Source organism: Dermacentor albipictus, chromosome 3, assembly GCF_038994185.2.
Source record: "Dermacentor albipictus isolate Rhodes 1998 colony chromosome 3, USDA_Dalb.pri_finalv2, whole genome shotgun sequence".
NCBI lineage: Eukaryota > Metazoa > Arthropoda > Arachnida > Ixodida > Ixodidae > Dermacentor > Dermacentor albipictus.
In genome coordinates this window covers 111421827-111442341 of record NC_091823.1, presented here as the reverse complement: position 1 = coordinate 111442341, position 20515 = coordinate 111421827, and the positions used below count along the sequence as shown (strand labels likewise).

The following is a 20515-nucleotide window of genomic DNA, read 5'->3' as shown; positions in this document are numbered from 1 at the left end:
TCAAAGGGACACCATCGACATGAACATTGAGTAAATTCCGGTTTGTTGCGAGCATCAGTGGAGGATTTCAGCATGATGAAAATAATGCAACACTACCTCCAGGTGCTGCGTGCTCTAGCTTTCCGTCCGGGAAGGGTCCATAATTTGTTGGCGATGAATAGCAATGGTGCTGAGGTGACAGGGATCGATGGCACTGAGGTGATGGCGGGCGAGTGGGACGAGTGTTGTCTACAGGAACATCAGCGGTAGGAGACATACAGCGAGGCGAATAGTGGCGAGGAGCAGCATAGGGGTGATGAGAGGGGGGAAAAGTAGCTCTGATATGGGGACGTTTAGAAGGCGCAGCAGTGGCGAGCTACATGACCAATTCGGTGGCGACGGAAGCTGACTGGCTTGTCATGTGGAGTTCTTCACACAGCAGAGTTGCGGAATCTGGTAAGAGAATATAGGTTGCTGTGAGGAACAGCTGTTGGCACTGGTCTAGGGCCAGGCAGGGAGACAGAGCAGGCAGCAGGAAACCCAAGGTTGGCAAATTCTTGCCGTACAACTGCCTGAATGAGGGGAGATCGCTGATGGCGGCTGGTCAGTGGTTTGGTCAAGTGGGCCCGGAACGAACGGGGCTGGACTTGCAGCCTCGAGCTTGCAGCGAACAATACGTGTCACATTCTCATTGAAGGGAAAGCAGTGGTAAGGTCGATGCAGGATAACGTCGCAGCTGTGTTCGGGAGATAGGAGAACTGGAGAATGACATGACAGCTTTTGGCCAGCTAAAAGCGCCAGCATTCCTTGACAATGATGTCGATGGTGGAAACATTGTTGTAGATCAACAAGTTGAATGCATCGTCCACGATCCCTTTGAGGACGTGGCCTACTTTGTCAGCCTCGGCCATTTTCTCGTCGACATTGCGACAAAGAGTGAGCACATTTTGTATGTACGAGACATACGATTCAGTGGAAGACTGCACTCTGACAGCAAGCTCTTTTTTTTTTGCAGCCAGTTGGTGACTGGTTGGGTTTCCAAAGAGGTTGTGGGGCTGCTCCTTGAAGGCATCCCATCTAGATTGCTCATCCTCGTATGTCCGGAACAGGACACGACGATGTTCCGCCCAAGTAGAATATGACATTTGCTAGCATTATGGTAGGGTCCCAGCAGTTGTTTTGGCTAACCCGCTCATATATGCTGAGCCAGTCCTGAACATCTACATTATCTTGACTGGAGAAAATGGCAGGATCGTGAGGATCGGTAACCGTGACGTACATTGTTATTAAAGTTGTCTGTGTAGGTGCAGATGAAGTGTTGTGACTGGGAGTGAGGGTGGAAAGCTGGACGGTACCTCCACTTCGGAACTCTGAGGCAAGGACGGGGAGCGCCTACCTCCACCAAAATGTTACACAAATGAGGGGTGAAACACCGAATACTATCTACAGTTTACAAAGACAACTGCTGCGCTTGCCAGTTCATCTAAGAGCTCGAGACCAGGAGCACTTTGTTGCAGCACCCGATGGTGGCTGCAGTTTGTGTTCTACATAGTGAACCACAGCTACGTTTAACTGTAGTGTGTATGCACAGTTATTGCCTTGGACACGACAGGACTTGAATTCGCACTCGTGCTCGTATGCTCTGGTTTGGCCGTTCTACATGGTGCAGACCCGCTTTGTCCTGCACTAACTTGACCGACGTATAGTAGCCACACACAACCTGCGCATTTCATTTCAATGTCTGCCAAAGCGTCTAGCTAGGAGCGGCCAGGAGTGAGCACGGGCTTGCAAGCATGCATATGTGGTTTGACTCAGTTTCGTGTGTTTCGAGGCTATTTCAAAACTAATTGAAATTAGCGAGACCCGATAGCTACAACGCCAATTAGCAATCTGGCCGAAGTTTAGTTCATACACAGAAGGCCACGGCTGAGCATGAGCTGTCGATAGTTGGCTTCTTCCGGAAGTACTGAATCCTTACAAGAATTCTAAAGCAGCTTTCACTTACTTCATCTCTTTCATTAAACTGCATCAGGAAGCATACACAGTAACAGTACGAAGAAGTGCACTGATCCAAACACCCTTTTGGTTGATGTCAGCTATTGGCCAATAGCAGCCGTCTATGGTAATATGCTATATGACGAAATATAGCACCCGAAAATAGTGAGGAGAAGGCTTCTGTTGGAAAGTGTGTGTTTGAGAAAAAGGTGACTTCTCACTCTGCTTGCAAGCTCGATGCGCTGTGCACGACTGCAAAATTTGGCTGAAACGTTCACACTAGTACATGCTATCCACGGACTGTATTTTATCATACCAAGTGCAAGGGGTGGTTCGGGACCCCTCTTATGATGTGGCTGGTGTTGTTTGCTTTTGACATTCAGCTGATCTCAAGTAAAAGAGTGGGTTTTGGTAGTGCTTTTTATTGTATGAAGTATTGCACCTTGCATTTGCATATTGTATCGCAATATTTAACTGAGCACAATTTGTTGTTGGCTGTGGCTTGTAACAATGCTAGTTTCTTTTCTATTTCTCCTTTTACAGGATGCAAAGGATGACCTCAGCTTTGGTCGTATGACTTTGGGATTCATGCCTGCACTCCAACAAGTCACCGCATTAGTACAGGATGGTGAATTGGATGCTGCCTCCGTAGTATCAGTAAGTGAAGTTTGGCGAGCTTGACCATTTGGCGAGCTTGACCAATTATTCTGTCTTCGATACACGAGCCTCTGCTCAATGTTGCTATATGTGCAGTGGTGGGTTAATTAGTAGGTCACCATCTGGTTAACAGTGAGGTGAAAGGTGCATGTATGATGCAGAAGTGCACATGTATGTGTATAGCTGGCAGGCCTTGTTGCTTTGTTGAGAAGGGCATGCAGGCTTTTCTTTTCATTTTCAGCAGCTTAACATAAATAACATCAACATAAATGCACTCATTATAGCAATGTGTGGAAATGAGCAAAAGAGGGAGCCTCTGTGGCCACAGTTTATTGAGGGCCTTCAGTCATGGACTCATGTTCCTGGAAGTGGTAGGTAGATAACGTCACTCACACTGGGTGCGTTAACAGTTTTTTTTTCTACATGCCAAATCCACATGTGATGGTCTACTTCCTCAGCGGTGCAGTAGCTGATTGTTGTGCGACCACAGAGGCTTACCTTTCCTAGCATGTAGCACTTGAAGCATATATGCGAAAGACGCAAGAAAGGAAAAAGACACTATGTACACTGTCAGACATTCTGTGTGCCTGTTTGGCAGTCCAAGTGGAGTCCGTCTGGAAGCGAAAGGGTTGAACAAAGTTCTCCGGAGGTCCAGGCTGAGAGGGCATGGCATGATTACACAATGTGTACGAAACAATTAGACGGTGCCATGGTAGGTGTGGCTGTGCAGGTGGGGGGGGGGGGGAATATTGCAACATCATTCGCAAAAGTAAGATACAGCACCTGCTTGATGGAACCTGAAGGATACAAAAAGAGCTCTAAGCGGACCAAGCCAATCATGCTTGGCAGCTTGTTGTCTTTGGTACTGAGTGTGCCTTATTTCGTTGATGTCTGCTTGCCCCGTGTGACATATCTTGGCAATCACAGTTGAGGACCGCTGTCCGGTGGAGGCCTGGTGCATGGAAGGGTTGTAATAAGTGGCGCTGAAGATTTTGAGTACGGCGTTGGTAGTCGACACATGACGCTGGCATTGACATTGTACAGCGAATATCTGTGCACGTTGGGACTCGTCACAAGTGATTCATGTTGCTTGTCGGGCTCAAGTGCATGTACGACCTGGAGGACAGGCACAGGTGGCTGATCTGGAAGATCGTCAGGACTTATGTCTCAAGCTAACATGGTCAGCCCATCCACTCTGCATGTGTTATGGTCTGACTGTCATTGCTGTTACAAGGCGATAGTGTTGGTGAGCTGTGTGCGAGGGGTGTCACCCTGGTGAAGTGTGGTCAACTCTGAAAACTTGGATGGCTCTGGAGGTGGCAAGGACAGGACTGAGACATAGTCCTTGCTCACTGGTGTCTTGGAAGGCACTGCCAACCAAGTGGTGAACCCCTGGAGATAGCCAAAGGCAGTTCAAGAGCAGACTATGAGGAGTGAGTGCCACTTCGGAAGAATTTGATGTGGCTGGTGGAGGCAGAACCGTAGTGTAGGACCAAGGTACACAGCATCATGAATGTGCTGCTAGGAGCAAGTGCAGTGGCACTTCTGGTTCAGGTAGGGTAAGCAAGAAGGCTTCAAGCATGTCTTCCGACTACTTCGAGTGCCTCCAGAGCCAGGAGGCAGGATATCGGAAGCACGGAGGACGAGGGACCATAGCTACTGTAATGTGGTACATTTCTAGCTGTGATGTGATGCCATGAAGCGAAAAAGCGTTGCCTCCCGCTTGAGCCAGATGGTTGGGCTTCCGATGCGTAACTCGGGCAATGATTGAGACTTGAGGGAGAGCACATCACGGTGTCTTCAGTCAGGAGTGTCATGTTGCCAACATTCGAGGTCACCAATTTGTCGAGGCAGGCTTAAGAGGGAGCCAGTGCAGCCGCAGTTTATTGATGTTGGCCAGCGATGGTACTGGTGGTTCCAGGAGTGGTCAGTAGGAAGCCTCTCAAACGGGGCACATTAGCATGTTCCTTTCCGTTTGCCAAATCCACAAACGGCGGTCTTTATCCCCAGTGGCCCAGTAGCCAATCATAGTTCTGCCTCAAGTGCAGGGAATATGGGAAGGGAAGTAACAAAAGGTAACGCCTGTGAAGAAATAGTGAACATACATGTACGAACTCAGAGTCTTACAACACATGTGCGCTTTTAGCATAGAACACCTGTAACCAGTGATATTTGTGCGTCATTGCCGCTAAATGTGGTGGCTAACATGCCACATTCCCAATTTTTAGGTGTTTCACTCAACTGTGAACAATTACATAGCACAGTGAAGTGCACATAAAGCTTTATACTAAGAGGAAACAACCAAGGTTGACAATGACAATAACACAGCCTTTGTAAAGACCATTTTACATTGCTTGCAGAGAACCCTCAAGCCTGAAAGGCACTGGAACCTGCGAGTGGACAGGGTAAAGAAAAATATTCTAACTTTTGCAGTAGAATTGTTGTCTACTTAGAGGGGAGCAATACATCCCAGGCCTTCGTTCAAGACCAAAAATTCAAACCTTGGGTCCTTTCTTGGATTTTTGAGACGACAGATATTTATAGCCTTGTAGACCTCATGCATAATGTCAACAACCCTGTGCCCACATTGGTTTCCTGGCACCATAATGAAGGGAAGAGGTGCAGGGGACACAGGATGCACATTGGAAGGTTGTGGGCCGCATGGGCTCTGCTTTGGCCCATGCCGATCATTCATCTGTATTTCACACTAATTCCAACAGTTAGGTGCAGCTAAATAGGAATGTGTACATCATGCACATGGCTAGTTATTTGTGTTTCACACATGAGCAACAGTGACATTGTGAGCTGTGCGTCACTCGTCTAAAGCCTCGCAGGCGACAGCAGTAATGTTTCTTAGAGCAAAAATTATATTATTGGCATATAAAACTGAACCAGTTGGTATGTTTTCATGATGTATTTAGTGCAGCACTTACAATGGGATGAAGGACAAAAAAGGTACACACAGGACATGCGCTGTTTGAAAAGTTGGAACACTGAAAAGAGCTCCGTGTACAAGAAATAAACTGCATTACGATAGAAAACTGAACGTGTTGATATGCGTTCATCATGTCAGTTGTGCAGGGCTCACAATTGGAAAGAAGGACAAACAAGGTACACAGTGGACATGTGCTGTCCTGCGTGTGCACCTTTGCTCTATGTTTAGTTGTGAGTACTGCACACACTACATACATCGTGAAGAATGATACACCAGGCAGTGATGGCTGCAACAAGCTGGTTTCATTGTGTTGCCAAATACTGTAGCGCTTGTGAGGCCCTTCTGCTTTGCTAGATGACGGCACTGGATTGTTACACCAGTACGTAAGATATCGCCCATTTTGCCGCTCTTTTTTTTTTCTGCACAATTTGCACAGATGTTTGTGATTGGAAGTTCCTTCTACTGGACAAAAGTTGTAGTTCCTGCAGCCAACCACTCTTGAACTCTTCCTGTTGCCGCTTTCGCATAGTAGTAGTCAATGATGCCTTTGTGGCACTAGTGCAGGGACATGCCAATATACATTCCACCTATCCTGCTGCAAGTAAGCAAGTTTGCGTTCACAGGGGCATGTTATGCAGCAGACATGCTATACGTGTGTCAGAGCACTGCAGCCAACTCAGTGAGACCTGTAGCAGAGTCCGCACCGCCCACAAACTGCCCACTCTCGTCCTGCGCTCGACCACGCCTCTACCCTTTGTGATGGTGGCAGGAAGCCAATGTGGGCACAGGGTTGTCGTCACTATGCAAGAGATGTATAGCTATAAATGCAGCTTGTCAGGATAGTCAACTTGTCATCAAATGCTGGCCGTAGCGATCATACTGTACAAGTGCCACTGCACAATGATGCTGTGCCTGTAAGCGAGCACAAGCCGGAAGTTGCACTGTTTGCTAACGACTCCTCATGTGTCATTATTCACATGCCAGAGAAAGCACAGCTGTCAAGGCTTCATAAAAAAGCAATGAAACTGTTTTGGGGGGAGACTGCTGCAGGAAGTGCACCTGCATGCGGCGTGCACTATGCCTAGGGCAGGGATATCCTGAAGGCGCATTTTTTGAGGCTGCAAGCTTTTGGATAAATTATGGTTTCCTTTGTGCTTGTATGTTGCACAGTTTAAGTGTACTAAATGTTATTTCTTTCCTTGTGTTCCTTTTGTCTGTTTGTGAGAGAGTGTTTTTGTATCCTTCCCTACTCTTCTTTGAATTATATAAAGGAAATGGCTTCATAGAAGTTATAGCAAGTTAGATGTAATAGTTCTGTCTCATTTTCCCTTAATTAATTGCTTCTCTACCTTGCGGGTTTCTGCAGAACTATTTCATCAAACTCTTGCCTTTGCTTTGAGTTGTTGACAAATTCGACTTCACCCTGCCATCTACTAGCCACCTGGTTAGCTCAGATGGTAGAACAGCTGCCTCCTGGAAGGAGGTGGTCCCGGGTTCGAGTCCCGGACCAGGACAAATTTTTATTCAACGACGAGGCTTTTTCTTTTGTGTAACCCATGTGGGTTTCCTTTGTAGCTATTGTTACGATTGGGTGGATGTCTCATTTTCCCTTAATTATAGCAAGTTATAGCCGCATAGCGTTTGAGCAGTAATAGCATTGCTGATGTCTTTGCTCTTGTCCATTTCATGTGTTGCCTTTGTCTGCTTGTGAGAGGTTGCTTTTGTACCCCTCTGTACTCTTTTGTGAAGGAAGTGGCTTTATAGAAGTTATAGCAAGTTATAGCTGCATAGCCCTTGAGCAGTAATAGCATTGCTGTCGTCCTTTTTCTTGTCCAAGTCTATAAATACTGTAAAACATCCAAAGAAATCTGGCCAGTGTTTGCCAAATGTCACAATAAAAGCAAGAAGTGGCTGTGATATTGAAGAAAGAGGATAGGTGGTCTTTTGAACAAAATTTTCTGCTCCCTCTAGTGTGTACTGTAATAAGATTTAGTTACGATGCTAATTACAGTTTTGTCCAGTGACTAAGTAGGTTCGTTCACTATGTTGCGAAATGGTTGCAATGTACAGTGGTGCTGTGCTGTGTCCTAGTAGGCTTGCCTAATGGATAGATGGCATGGACAGTTTTCTGCTCGTGTTAAGGCACCTTGAAGGTTTATTGTGTTTTGATTGTGACCAAACAGTACCTCATGCCTTTCCGCTCCCAGAGGCTGTTTTTAAGAGGAAGCTTTAGCTCGGGCCCAACTGCACTGCGGCTCATTCAAATACATGTAAAATGCAAAAACAATTTTCTGAGATAACCCCTGGACTGATTTTAATGAAAGTTGTTGCATTTGAGAGAGAAAGTTAAAGTCTAGTGACTGTTGAAAGCGGAATTTCGATTTAGGGCCTGAAACTTGTGAAAAAGATTTTCGAAAATTCCACACTTTGAAAAAGATAGAAGCACAAAGTTTACAAATTAATAGCTCTGCATCAGGAACAGATATCGCGATTTTGTAAATGGCATCCATTAGATCATTGGAAGCAGACAAATTCTATATGTAATTTTATATCTTACATGAATTTGTAACGTTGTGCACAAGGATTCTGCAAAAGCATATTTCCACATTGCTAAATTTTTTTAGTTTCATATGTAGCATATAAATTTTGTCCGCTTTAGATGAACTATTAGTTGCAATTCACAGAGTTGTGATATCATTTTTCATTGCTGAGTTACAGAGTTGTAAACTTGATAATTCCGTTTTCTGAAAATCTTGTCTTTTGCTAATTTTTAATAAAAAATTGACGGCCTAAATCAAAAATTCGAGAAGAACAGTCACTGGAATTTAAGTTCTTCCTTTAAATACAACAAACCTCACCAAATTTGGTTGCAGTGGTTGCCAACAAAAATGAATCCTCCTTTTGCATGTATTTATATAGGAGCATCTGAGCTAACGCTTCCTCTTAAAATGTGTAGACAGAGTTATGAAGAGTGAAATGTTGCCCTTTAGTAGCTTTTAGGCTCTTGTGCTAATAGTACAAGTTCTATCCAGCTAGCACCTGTACCTTTTCACCAGTGAAAGCAATTTTGTGCAGTGGCATGAGAGACAGACAGACAAAGAACTTTATTAATGGTCCTGAGGAACCGGCTTTAGGGTACCTCCCTTTTCAGGGAGTCCCCGTAGCCGTCGCGGGCCGCACCCACGTCGGGGTCGGAAGATCGTGGTCCTCCGCCTTGTCGCAGGCCCTCTGGACAGCCCGTAGTTGCTCTGAGAGGTCGCCGCTCTTAAGGGCTGCCTCCCAGTCGGTTAGAGTGGTTAGCGAAGAGCTGCGTAACGCGGGGCATTGCCAGAGCATATGGGACAAGGAGCAGTACGCCTCTCCACAGTCTGGACAGTGGGGTTCTACATTAGGCGCAAAGTGGCTGAATCTGCCCCTGGAGGGAAATGACCCCGTTTGAAGCATGCGAAACGCCGACGATTGTGGTCTATTAAGTTTAGGGTGTGGTAGCGGAAAGGCCCGCCGAGCAAGTTGATAATGTGTCAAGATTTCATGGAAGGTGAGAAGCGAATCCCTGTACAGCCCTAAGTCGCTGCCCGTGAGTCCACCTGAACCGCCGCGGTAAGACCTCGCGCACAGTCATGGGCCAACTCATTGGCGTTAACAAGCTCAGAGTGTACATTGATTCCCATATGGGCCGGGAACCATTTGATGCTATGAAAACCAGCAGCCCCCTTGCTGCCAAGGATGGCCACCGCCCATAAGATAACACAGCTGTGTTCTCTCATGTTTAGCTATTTTCATTTTATCTTGTGTGCCTTAACTGCCTTGAACCAGTTTTTGGCAAACAACTTGTCACAATGCTCACTTGGTTCTTCTCCACAAGTCTTCCCCTCCCCTCTTGCTCTTTCTTTGTTTAATTTTGGTTTGTGTTTTCTTTGTCATCCTCCTTTGTAACATCTGAAGAAACCTGGCCAATAGCTGTTGGTTTGTGTACAGCAAGGAACTATAAATGATAAAAGAAAGATTATAAAGCAGTCAAAAACACAACAGTGCCAAAACATCAGTCGAACAAGAGATAATCAGGTGGAGAACACCAACTCTGCATATGCCGCACCTCCTCACTTTCAGAGTGCAGCCAAAGAATCCCTCTGATGTGATTTGTCTTGTCATCCTGTTCCTTTGCTTCACACTACCACTCTGCCCAGTAATTGAAATGTAAATATACTTTTGGCAGCAGTTGTAGACAAAGGCTGTAAAAACAATTCCTATATGTGCCACTGTTCCTCTAAACACTGTTTTTCACTTAAGGGCCCTGAAACACTTTTCTAACTAATCATAGAATGACCACTATTAAAGTACCTCATCTTACTAATCTGATGCCGCAAGAAGTTTTTTGAATCCTTCAACTATAAAGTTCTGGAGTTGTCACAACGACACCCAGCTTTCTCTCCCTTTTCGTCTCTGCTAGTATGCTGGAAGCTACACGGTGGAGAAGCCAAAAGAGCAAAGCCTCCATCCGTCAATTCAGTGGTGGCGAAAGGGCTCATTCAGGGCTGGGCAAAGGTGCTTTGCACTTGTGTCATGACACGATACAACATACTCGGGCAACAAGTAGTATTTGAGATACAGATACAAGATACTACGGCGATTATTGCATCCGATACAATATTTCCATTTGTGCCTTAAGATACTTCACTGCATTTACAAATTTCTTATTATTCTATAGACATTGGACTCTAAACGGAACCTCAGGGGGCCAGGGAAATTGGTTCCTTTTATCAGGAGTTTCATTTACTGAGAGACAAAGCTGAATACAAGTGCATGAATACTGACGCGTCTATTCTCTACAAACGACAACTAAGATAGGGACATTAGCGGACTTCATCTTGTGGGTCAGAGGGATTTGGCGAGGACGAAGAAGACGTGTCTCTGGCCTGTTTGTCTTTGAGCAAGTTGTCCTGCTGTTCTTGAAGAATGTCTCCCTGTCTACTGTACGTGTTGTAATGCGACACTGGTGGAGGTGCAGGGTACTGACTGCGCCTGATGCTCCGAAGTCCTTCTGGGAGTCGTTCATCTAGCCCAGACATGTTATCACCAGTTACGGCACCCATGCCTAGCTTTAGTCGTCGACTGCTAGGCCTTGCCCCGGAGTTGTCTCCTCTTCAACCACCTTTCTCCGGGAGCTCCACACATCTCGCACTGGCCGAAACCAGCCAAAAGCAGCCAGTTTTCCAGCCCACAGCGAGTAACCATTCTGCATCCTCTGGTTCCCGATCGCTATCGTGGTGCAGTCTTCGAAGACATTGAAGACTGGCTTGACAAGTATGAACGTGTCGCGCAGATTAATCAGTGGACTGAGCAGCAAAAGCTCTCCCACGTCTATCTCACCCTCGATGACAGGGGCCGTACTTGGTATGAGAGCCGTGAAGCTAGCCTAACGACACGGAATGAATTTCGTCAGAAAATCACGAATACTTTTACGAGTGCCGACCGCACCCAGCAGATGATGGAGTTATGTGTACAACAACCTAATGAGTCGGTCACAATATTCGCCGAGGACATGGCCCACCTTTTTCGTATAGCTGACCTGAACACGATCAAAGATAGGAAGTTGCACTACCTCATGCGAGGTGTAAAAGAGCAGTTGTTTACAGGGCTTGTGCGGAATCCACCAGTCACCGTCTCTGACTTTATCAAAGAGGCTATGGCTATTAAGCGGGCTTCATCAGTGGTGCAGGCAGTACGATCGACTGTCCACCAGCACCACAATCAGTGCCGCCACAGTGACTGGCGAGTATCAGAACCCTTTGCGGGAATTGATCAGAGAACTTATCAGAGAACTCATCAGAGAAGAAATTCAAGATTCTGACACGGACAGTGGATAGACCCGTAGTGTCAATCGCCGGAGTGGTGCGTGATGAAATCGGGCAGGCATTACTGGCAGCCAATCTTCAAGATCACCAGTGTCCCATGACTTACGCAGCCGCTGTCCGATGTCCACCACCTGTTACAAGCACACCGCTGTATCACCAGCCTCTGACAGTTGCTCCTTGGTCGCCGCTGCAAAAGGAGGCTTCGAGGCGTGCACCCGTTATGCAGCTACAGTCATACCACGAGCCACCGTCCACAGCGCCTTGGTCAAGGCCGCAACGCGACGCCACGAGACGGCCCCAATTTCAGAGAACCGATGCATGGCGTACCGTCGATCGGCGCCCACTCTGTTTTCACTGCGGAGGTGCCGGCCACATTTCGCATCATTGCTGGCATCACGACACATCATTTCGACCACTTCGTCCGTGGTCCTATGGTCGACGTGCAAATGACGACGCCATGCAAGCCGGGCCAAAACTGCTTTTCAGGGACCTCCAATAGCACATCCAAATGACGAATCTGTGCTGCATGTTCAGTCCGCTTTTGACCGTCGGTCGCGCTCTCCAACCCCTCCACATCAGATGCCTTCCCCTACTGGACTTACTTTTGCTGACCTCCGAGGACGAAAGTTGCCCAGCCCATGCCGGGGAAACTGAAGGCGGCTACTTGTGGGGGTAAGGTTGCAGGCCCACCACAAGGCAATAAAAAGCCCCCAACACTCTCTCCGCAGAACGACGTGAAGCCGATAAACCCCGAGACGAAAGAAATTGTGAGCGCCGACATTGATGTTTTGGTGGACGGACAGCCGGTGACAGCGTTAGTCGACGCTGGTGCCGACTTCTCTATAATGTGTCAGGAACTCATCCTCAGCCTGAAGAAAGTAAAGATGCCATGGACGGGACCTCACATAAGGACGCAGGCGGGCAATTGCTGATGCCTACTGGAAGGTGAACTGCTAGAATTAGCATCCGGAATTCTTCTTTTGTGGCCGCTTTTATCGTTCTTCCTGTGTGCTGTAAAGATTTGATTATTGGAATGGATTTCCTGAAAGAATATGGCGCCATAATTAACATCCCGGACCACATGGTGACGTTCTATAAGAGCCTTATTTTATAGTCCATTGCTTATCTCCTCAACGCAACTCCTGTCGTCTAGCAGAAGACAAAGTCGTCATCCCACCTCAATCATGTACCCTTGTTTCGGCAGCATGTGACGTACCGTTTCATTGCAAGGGAGTTGCTGACCTAATAACCACATTGTTGCTTACTCACGGTATCTCGGTCACACGAGGAATCGTAAATGTCACCGACGGGCGCACAAACCTGTTGCTAACCAAATTTATTGCAGAGTGACGGTACCTTCCAAAGGGCACGGCTGCGGCTTATTTTGTTGGTGTTGCGAGTATTCGTGGCTGCTGTTCTCTACTCGAAGAAGCGCCTATGCAAGACCCAGCTTCTGCACTTGACGTCAGCACTGCTTTGTCGCAGCACGAATGAGAGTGGCTTCTCATGCTATCGTCCAAGTTCAATGACTGCTTTGTGTCAATGTCCAGCATCAGACGGATGCCTCTAACAATGCAGCGGATAATTACAGCAGATACGGCAAGACCAATTCACCAAAATCCTTATAGTGTCGCTCCCAGAGAATGTGAAGCCATGCAACAACAAGTTACAAAAATGCTGGAAGACGACGGGATCCAACCATCGAGTCCCTGGACATCTCCTATAATTCTAGTCGAGAAAAAAGACGGCAGCTTGCGTATCTGCGTGGACTACCGGAAACTAAATCAGGTGACAAAGAAAGACGTGTACCTGCTTCCCCGTATGGATGATTCACTCGACAGGCTTCAACACGTGGGTTACTTCTCTTCAATGGACTTAAAAAGCGGATATTGGCAAATCGAGGTAGACTCAAGAGACCGTGAAAAAACTGCTTTTGTGACGCCAGACGGCCTATACGAATTTAAAGTCTTGCCGTTTGGCTTGTGCTCCGCCTCTGCTTCGTTCCAACGCCTCATGGATACTGTGCTTTCGGGTCTGAAGTAGAAAACTTGCTTAGTGTACCTGGACGACATCATCGTGTTCTCCGCAATGTTTTAAAAATACTTCGAATGGCTTGAAGGGGTTCTGCAGGCCATACGGTCCACCAGCCGCACCCTGAAGCCGGAGATGTGCCACTTTGGCTTTGCGGAACTACAGTTTCTCAGTCACGTCGTCAGCCACGCAAGTGTTCGCCCGGATCCTGAGAAAATTGCCGCCATAGCAGAGTTTCCCGTACCATCCGATAGAAAGGCTGTCAGGTGCTTCCTGGGCCTCTGTGCTTATTATCGGCGGTTTATTGCGGACTTTGCTTGCATTGTGTCACTGTTAACTCACCTGACTAGTGACGACATTGCTTTTGTATGGGGTGACGAAGCGCAAGGTGCATTCAACGACTTGCGGGAACATCTCCAGACACCTCCAGTGCTTGCTCACTTTGATGAGACCGCTCCTGCATTGCTCCACGCTTATGCCAGCAATGTTGGCTTGGGAGCTGTTCTTGTGCAGCGGCAAGAGGGCACAGAAAGAGTAGTTGCCTATGCAAGTAGAACACTCTCACGCATAGAGGCTCATTACTCCACAACTGAGAAAGAATGCCTCGCCGTAGTATAGGTCGTTATGAAATTTCGTCCATATATGTATGGCCACCACTTCACAGTTATCAGCGACCACCATTCATCGTGTTTGTTGACAAACCTTAAAGATCTTTCGAAACGATTGGCGCATTGGAGCCTACGGTTGCAAGAGTTTGACATGACTGTCAAGTACACATCGAGGAAATGACATACGGATGCTGACTGCCTGTCTCGATCGCCGATAGAGTCGTCTGCTCCACCCGAAAAAGAAGACTCGGCATTTCTTTGTGTTCTGGACACATCCACCATCGCTCAGCAACAACGGGACGGCCCTGAGTTGCTTGAGCTCGTCAAATACTTAGAGGGCAGATCTGCGAAACTGCCTAGAGTTTTTGCAAGAGGACTGTTGTCGTTTTGTTTGCGGGCGATAGTCCTTTACAAAAGAACTTTTTCTTAGACCGGGTCCCCCTATCTGCTCGTCATTCCCGCAGCTCTTCGCACGGAAGTACTTCAAGCCTGTCACAACGAGGTGACTTCTGGTCACTTAGGCTACAGAAGAATGTTGGTCAGAGTGCAGCAGAGGTACTACTGGCCGAGACTTACCACCACCGTGAAACATCACGTTTGCACTTGCCTCGACTGCCAGAGGTGTAAGTCACCTCCATCGAAACCAGCCGGCCTCCCACGACCCGTCTAGGTTCCTCGAAGACCATTCGATCAAATCGGAATAGATATATGGGGCCCACTTTCTACTTCTACTGCAGGGAATCGCTTTGTTATCGTCGCAACCGACTATCTCACACATTACACTGAAACAAAGGCAATCCAGAGAAGCACAGCAGCCGAGGTGGCGCGCTTTTTAATTGAGCATGTTGTGTTGCGACACGGCGCACCAGCCGTCGTAATAACAGACCGAGGAACCGCATTCATGGCTGCACTTTTAGATCACTTCTTGCTGCTAAGGTGAACAGCTCATCGGAGACATGCTCTCCATGTACGTGGATGTTGAACATAAGAATATGGACGACATCCTACCTTATATAACCTTTGCGTATAATGCGGCGAAACAAAAAACGACGCACATGACTCCGTTCACCCTTGTTCGTGGACGGGATGTACGAACGATGTTGGATGCGATGCTTCCACACGACTTTGATGACACTGATACAGACACCGATGTTTTACGCAATGAGCAGAAGAGGCTTGGCAGCTCGCATGCTTGCGGATCTGCCAGCAGCAAGACTACAACGCAGGGCACTATGATCTTCATCATCGAATAGTAATCTATGACGTCACCGACAGAGTGTTGGTTTGGACACCCATACAGAAATGAGGCCTCTACGAAAAGCTGGTAAGGCGATTCTTCAGACCATATCAAGTATTACGCCGCCTCTGTGATGTCACATACGAGATTGTTCCCTGTAGTCCCAATTGTACACGGCGGCACGCGCACCGTCCTGAACTTGTGCACATTGTCCGCATGAAGCCATATGTGAGTGAATAACTATGTGAGAGACCCTTACTTCTGCAAATGACACTTCTGGTCTAGCATCGGGGCAATGCTCTCTTAGGGAAAGACAAATGACGCGTGTATTCTATACAGACGACAACGCAGATAGGGACATTAACGGACTTCATCTAGTGGGTCAGGGGGATTCGGTGAGAACGAAGAAGACGTGTCTCTGGCCTGTTTGTTTTTAAACAAGTTGTCCTGCTGTTCTCGAAGACATCTTCGTCTACAGTCTGCTTTGTACTGCGACAATACAAAACCAACCAAGCATAAAGATGGTGGTCCATTTAAGAGGCAGTTCCATTTAAGTTATCTCCGTTTATCGAGATTCCATTGTAATGTTGCAGCAAATTCGTATGCATTGCTTGGAAATTTCTTAAAACTGCGACCAACCTTGTTTGGTTGGAGTTTGGAATGATATGTCTGTTAGTAAAAAATTGTTGTCTTTCTTGCTCAAAGTATAACATTTTCATTCCAAAGCAATGTGTGAAAGTCACTAGATGCACAGCAACCCCATTCTTACATTCTTCAAACTTCGTAACAAAGCACCATGCAAGACAGATTTCAATAACGGCACTGTAACGGCATCAGATTTGGCGCGCAACACTCCGCACACATTGGTGTACGCAGGACAGTACGGTGGCTATGAGCATGTGTCATGGCACCGACACAAATAAAAACAAGAATTCAAGAAAACAAAAGGTCGCCTGCATGCAGACATTCGCACGCTTGATTTTGTCGAGACAGTGCGAGTGCCACCATGTGACTCTGCTCCACCAATAGGGACACGCAGATCTTATCGCCTGCCTTCGCTGGAGGGCTCCAGCAGAAAGATAGAAGAATGTCACTGCCTTTAGCTCTGTTTAGGTGCTTCAGTGGCAGCAGTATCAGCTTGAGAAATGGAGTTTAGCCAGTGTTTATAGTTTCGCACGGGGATATTGAGATAACAGTATCTTGTTTCTTAAGATAAACGATACATTCGTTCATGTATTGGAAATACATACATTGATACTCGTCTTACCAGACGTATCATGATACAGATACAAGATACCCGAAAAGTATCTAAGATAGTATCTAAGATACACGTATGTTCAATACTGCCCAGTACTGGAACTCATTGCAGTAACCCATAGCGGTTGCGGTAGACTGTGCTACACATCATGCCGCTGCCATCTTGGAGGCCATGCGCAGCTGATACAGCTACGTGCACTGCAAAGATGAAATGATCTTTGTCTTTTTAAGATTGCATAAAGGTATTTTTCATTTATGTAACTCAAAATTCACAATTATGTATTATTGAGAATGCTCTCGCGATTACAAGATAAACCAATAGCATTGGTCAGCCAGCTGCTTTTGATATGACAGCATTGCAGAAGTGAGGGCAAGTGATTTTTCGCTGTATTTGACACAAGATTGTAAATTCCCTGCTGCATGCAGTGCTGTTATAGGTGCTTAGATGTCAACAAGCTAGAAAAACTCAGATGGGAGCCATGGCGTTGCACCTACATATTCCAACACCTTCTTCCTTTTCTTTGTTCCTACGCTGGCTGGTGGCATTTATTTAACTTTATCATCTACAGTGAAGCTGTTTATGGCTGGGCTTCCGTGCATTTTTGTTCTGCATCAACAAAAACTATCATCGTCAGCAATGGCTCATACCTCCTAAGCAAGCAAAAATGTAATGACTGCTCCAGGCCAGGCAGGGTCATAACAACCCTTCGCAATCTCCATGACGAGTCCGTGTCCCATCTGACTGACTACATCAACGATTGGCACCATCCCAGCTGCCAGGAAGACTGCCAACGTTATCCTAATCCCAAAGCCTGGCAAACCATCTAGCCTCAACAACCTAAGGCCCATCTCCCTCACTTCATGCGTAGGCAAGGCGATAGAACACGCCTTCTTAGCACGCATCAACATCACCCCGAAGACAACTCCCTCTATCCCCACACCATCATTGGATTTTGCCCTCACCTTTCTACTCAAGACGCTATGTTGCAGCTCAAACATCAAGTGCTAAACGACTGTTCCCGTATCATGAAAGCCATCCTCGGACTCGACCTCACTCAAGCCTTTGACAGCATTTCCCATGCAGCTATCCTTGACCTGGTCTCCCATTTCCACCTGGGAGAGTGAGCCTACAATTACATCCACGACTTCCTCTGCAATCGCACGGCCACCCTCTCGGCCGGGGATTTACAATCAGACCAGCTTCTCGTTGGCAGCAAAGGCACCCCGCAAAGTTCAGTTATCTCTCTCATTCTCTTTAACTTAGTCACGATTGGCCTTGCCCAGCAACTACGAGTCGACAATATCAACCATACTATCTACGCCGACAACGTCACTATCTGGGTGTACCGAGGCAGTGATGGTCAAGTAGAGTCAGCCCTCCAAACGGCGATTGATACGGTCGAAGCATATCTCCAAGGAACCGGACTGCGCTGTTCACCAGGTAAATTGGAGCTTCTTCTCTACAAGCCCATTCAACAGGGTCGCCCTCCCAAACACCAATCTGATCACCGACTGTGTGACGCCATCACCCTACGCCTTCAAGATGGCAGTCCTATCCCACACGTCCCTAGTATCCGGGTCTTCGGTCTCACCATCTCTACCAACGGCTCCAATGCCTTGGCTGTCAACAAGATCTGTGCCCAATCTCAAAACACCCTACGCCTTCTTAAACGTATCTTTAACCAACGAGGGGGACTCAAAGAAGAAAGCCTTCTCCGCCTCATCCAGTTCTTTGTCATATGTCACATTACCTGCGTTGCTGCGTACCTCAACTGGTACCATGCTGAGCAAAACAAGCTCGACATCCTCATATGAGGGGTCTACAAGCAAGCACTTGGCCTCCCGCATTACACCACCGCTGAATTCTTCAACCAACTGGGAGTTCACAGCACCCTTGCCGAACTCATTGAAGCCCAACGTTCTCAGTTTGAACGGCTCATCCTTACTGAAACGGAACGCTTTATTCTATCCATGCTTGCTTTCACCTACCATCAGCAACAGGGCCCCAAACAACCGACCTCGACTGACATCCGTAGCTCGATCTACACAGACTCTATCCCTAGGAACATACACCCCGAATATAACAGAGCACGGCGCCGAGCTCAGGCTGGAGCTATCATAAAAGCCCTTGCTCACGTACCTGGCGTCACATTTGTTGATGCAGCCCAATATTCCCATAGCACACAATTTGTGGCCGTCGCCACACACGGTGGAGTCCTACACCACGCCTCCAGCATCACTACCCCCACTGCCGAGACTGCTGAAGTGGCCATCGCCCTGGCCACTCTAGATCCCACCTGTCACACCATCGTGTGTAACTCTCATCGCTCAGCCGTCACTAACTTCAGGAAAGGCCGTATTTCACCCCAAGCTCTTCTCATCCTCTGTCAGGCACCACACTCTAAAGACAGCATGATCTCCCTGACATGGATCCCGGCCCGTGGGGGCCCTGGCCACCCACACTTCCCCAATCTCAACGAGGTCACCTACTCCATTGCGCGAGACCTAGTCAACCAACTGCGCCGGAGTCACTGGAGAAGAGTTAGACACCAGGGACAATCTGACCACTTATAACGACCTCGTTAAAGCCTTTTACTTCAGTCGCCGAACCTTCCCCCCACCTCACCCCAAGTTCAGCCGGACGCAGGCTACCGCCCTGCGTCTGCTACAAACAAACACATACCCTTCACCCGCCCGCCTCCACCTTATATTCCCAGACGTTTGCACTACCCCCGACTGCGGGTGCTGTGGCATTCACCTGGCTACGCTTCCGCATATGCTGTGGGAGTGCCCAGCACAGTACACACACATTAACCCCACGACCCTCTTGTCGAGGCTGCGTGAGGCTCTGCGGAGCTCCGCCCTCAACGACCAAACCTGGGCAACCCAGCATGCCCGTGAGGTGACGGCGAGGCAATTCGTCAACATCCCCTCATGGGAGGCTTAGGTCCGGCCATCATAAAGTGCTGGCTCTACAATAAAAGTTTATTCGTCCCCACTCCTCTCATAATGCAGAGGCCATGTACAGTTTGTCCCACATAACTTGAGCCAAACTTTAAAAAATGAAAGGCACTCCGGATGAGATTTGAACCGAATGCATAATGTTGGCACTGGCCTGGGGTTACTCAGGCTATATTTTTATTTCCCCCTTAACTAATGGATTAGTTATGTTTAATTAATCAACTCTTTAATTATTGGCTGCAGACCCCAAGTGGGATACGCAAGGTTGTAGAGCACCTTCAGAAATCTTGCAATAAATTGTTTCCAACACAATAAATCTCACCTGGTCCTTTTTTCCCGCATTCCAATGAAAGCCCGCCAAATATGGAAAAATGTCATGTGACGGGGCACTTGGCGTGCGCACTGCTATTGTGCTGCTATCAAGCGTGGACAACCTCTTTCTCTCTCTCTCTCTCTCTCTCTCTCTATATATATATATATATATATATATATATATAATCGTCCACGCAAATGGATAAATAAATATGTGTTCATACCTTTGTTCAAAATTCTGTGTCGCCTCTGCGCCGTTTGCTAAACAGCTTCGCTGGTCATCCACCTTCACTGAGTGGAATGGCTCGTTTTTTTTTTTTTTTCTACATTCTGCCCCATCCAAAAATCAATCGGTATCTTCAGTTGATGCAGCACTTAAACGAGTTGCTGGGGACTTTGCCACCTTAATTTTGATGCAACAAGCCTGCAACAACCTATTGTGGCAGGGATATGCTAGCAGTACTCGAGTCAGTGGCCAAAAACATGGAGAATTAATGCCGTCTGGCAGAAGCTATTAAGATATGATGACATAGCGCATTTTCCATCGTTCCCATCATTTCTGCAGGTTATCAATAAGCTTTTGATGGTACTGAAGCTTTTGGATACAATCTCTTCGAGTAGCGTACAGCCTGTTACGGGTGCTGCAAGAAGTGAGGTCAAGACAGGCACGAACTGAATTCTCAACTAG

The 20515-nt window shown here is 47.3% G+C and overlaps 2 protein-coding genes across 2 annotated transcripts in view; one reads left to right on the top strand and one right to left on the bottom strand.

Moving 5' to 3' along the window:
* Positions 1-20515, bottom strand: part of LOC135908472 (uncharacterized) — a 125872-nt gene that overhangs the window by 81334 nt on the left and 24023 nt on the right. The gene's annotated exons all lie outside the window — the stretch shown is intronic.
* The window catches only part of LOC135908471 (exosome complex component MTR3-like), a 41326-nt gene that overhangs the window by 14915 nt on the left and 5896 nt on the right, over positions 1-20515 (top strand). Inside the window, exon 8 of the mRNA XM_065440247.1 lies at positions 2518-2631. Coding sequence (XP_065296319.1) covers positions 2518-2631 — 114 coding nt within the window. The remainder of the gene's footprint in view (positions 1-2517; positions 2632-20515) is intronic.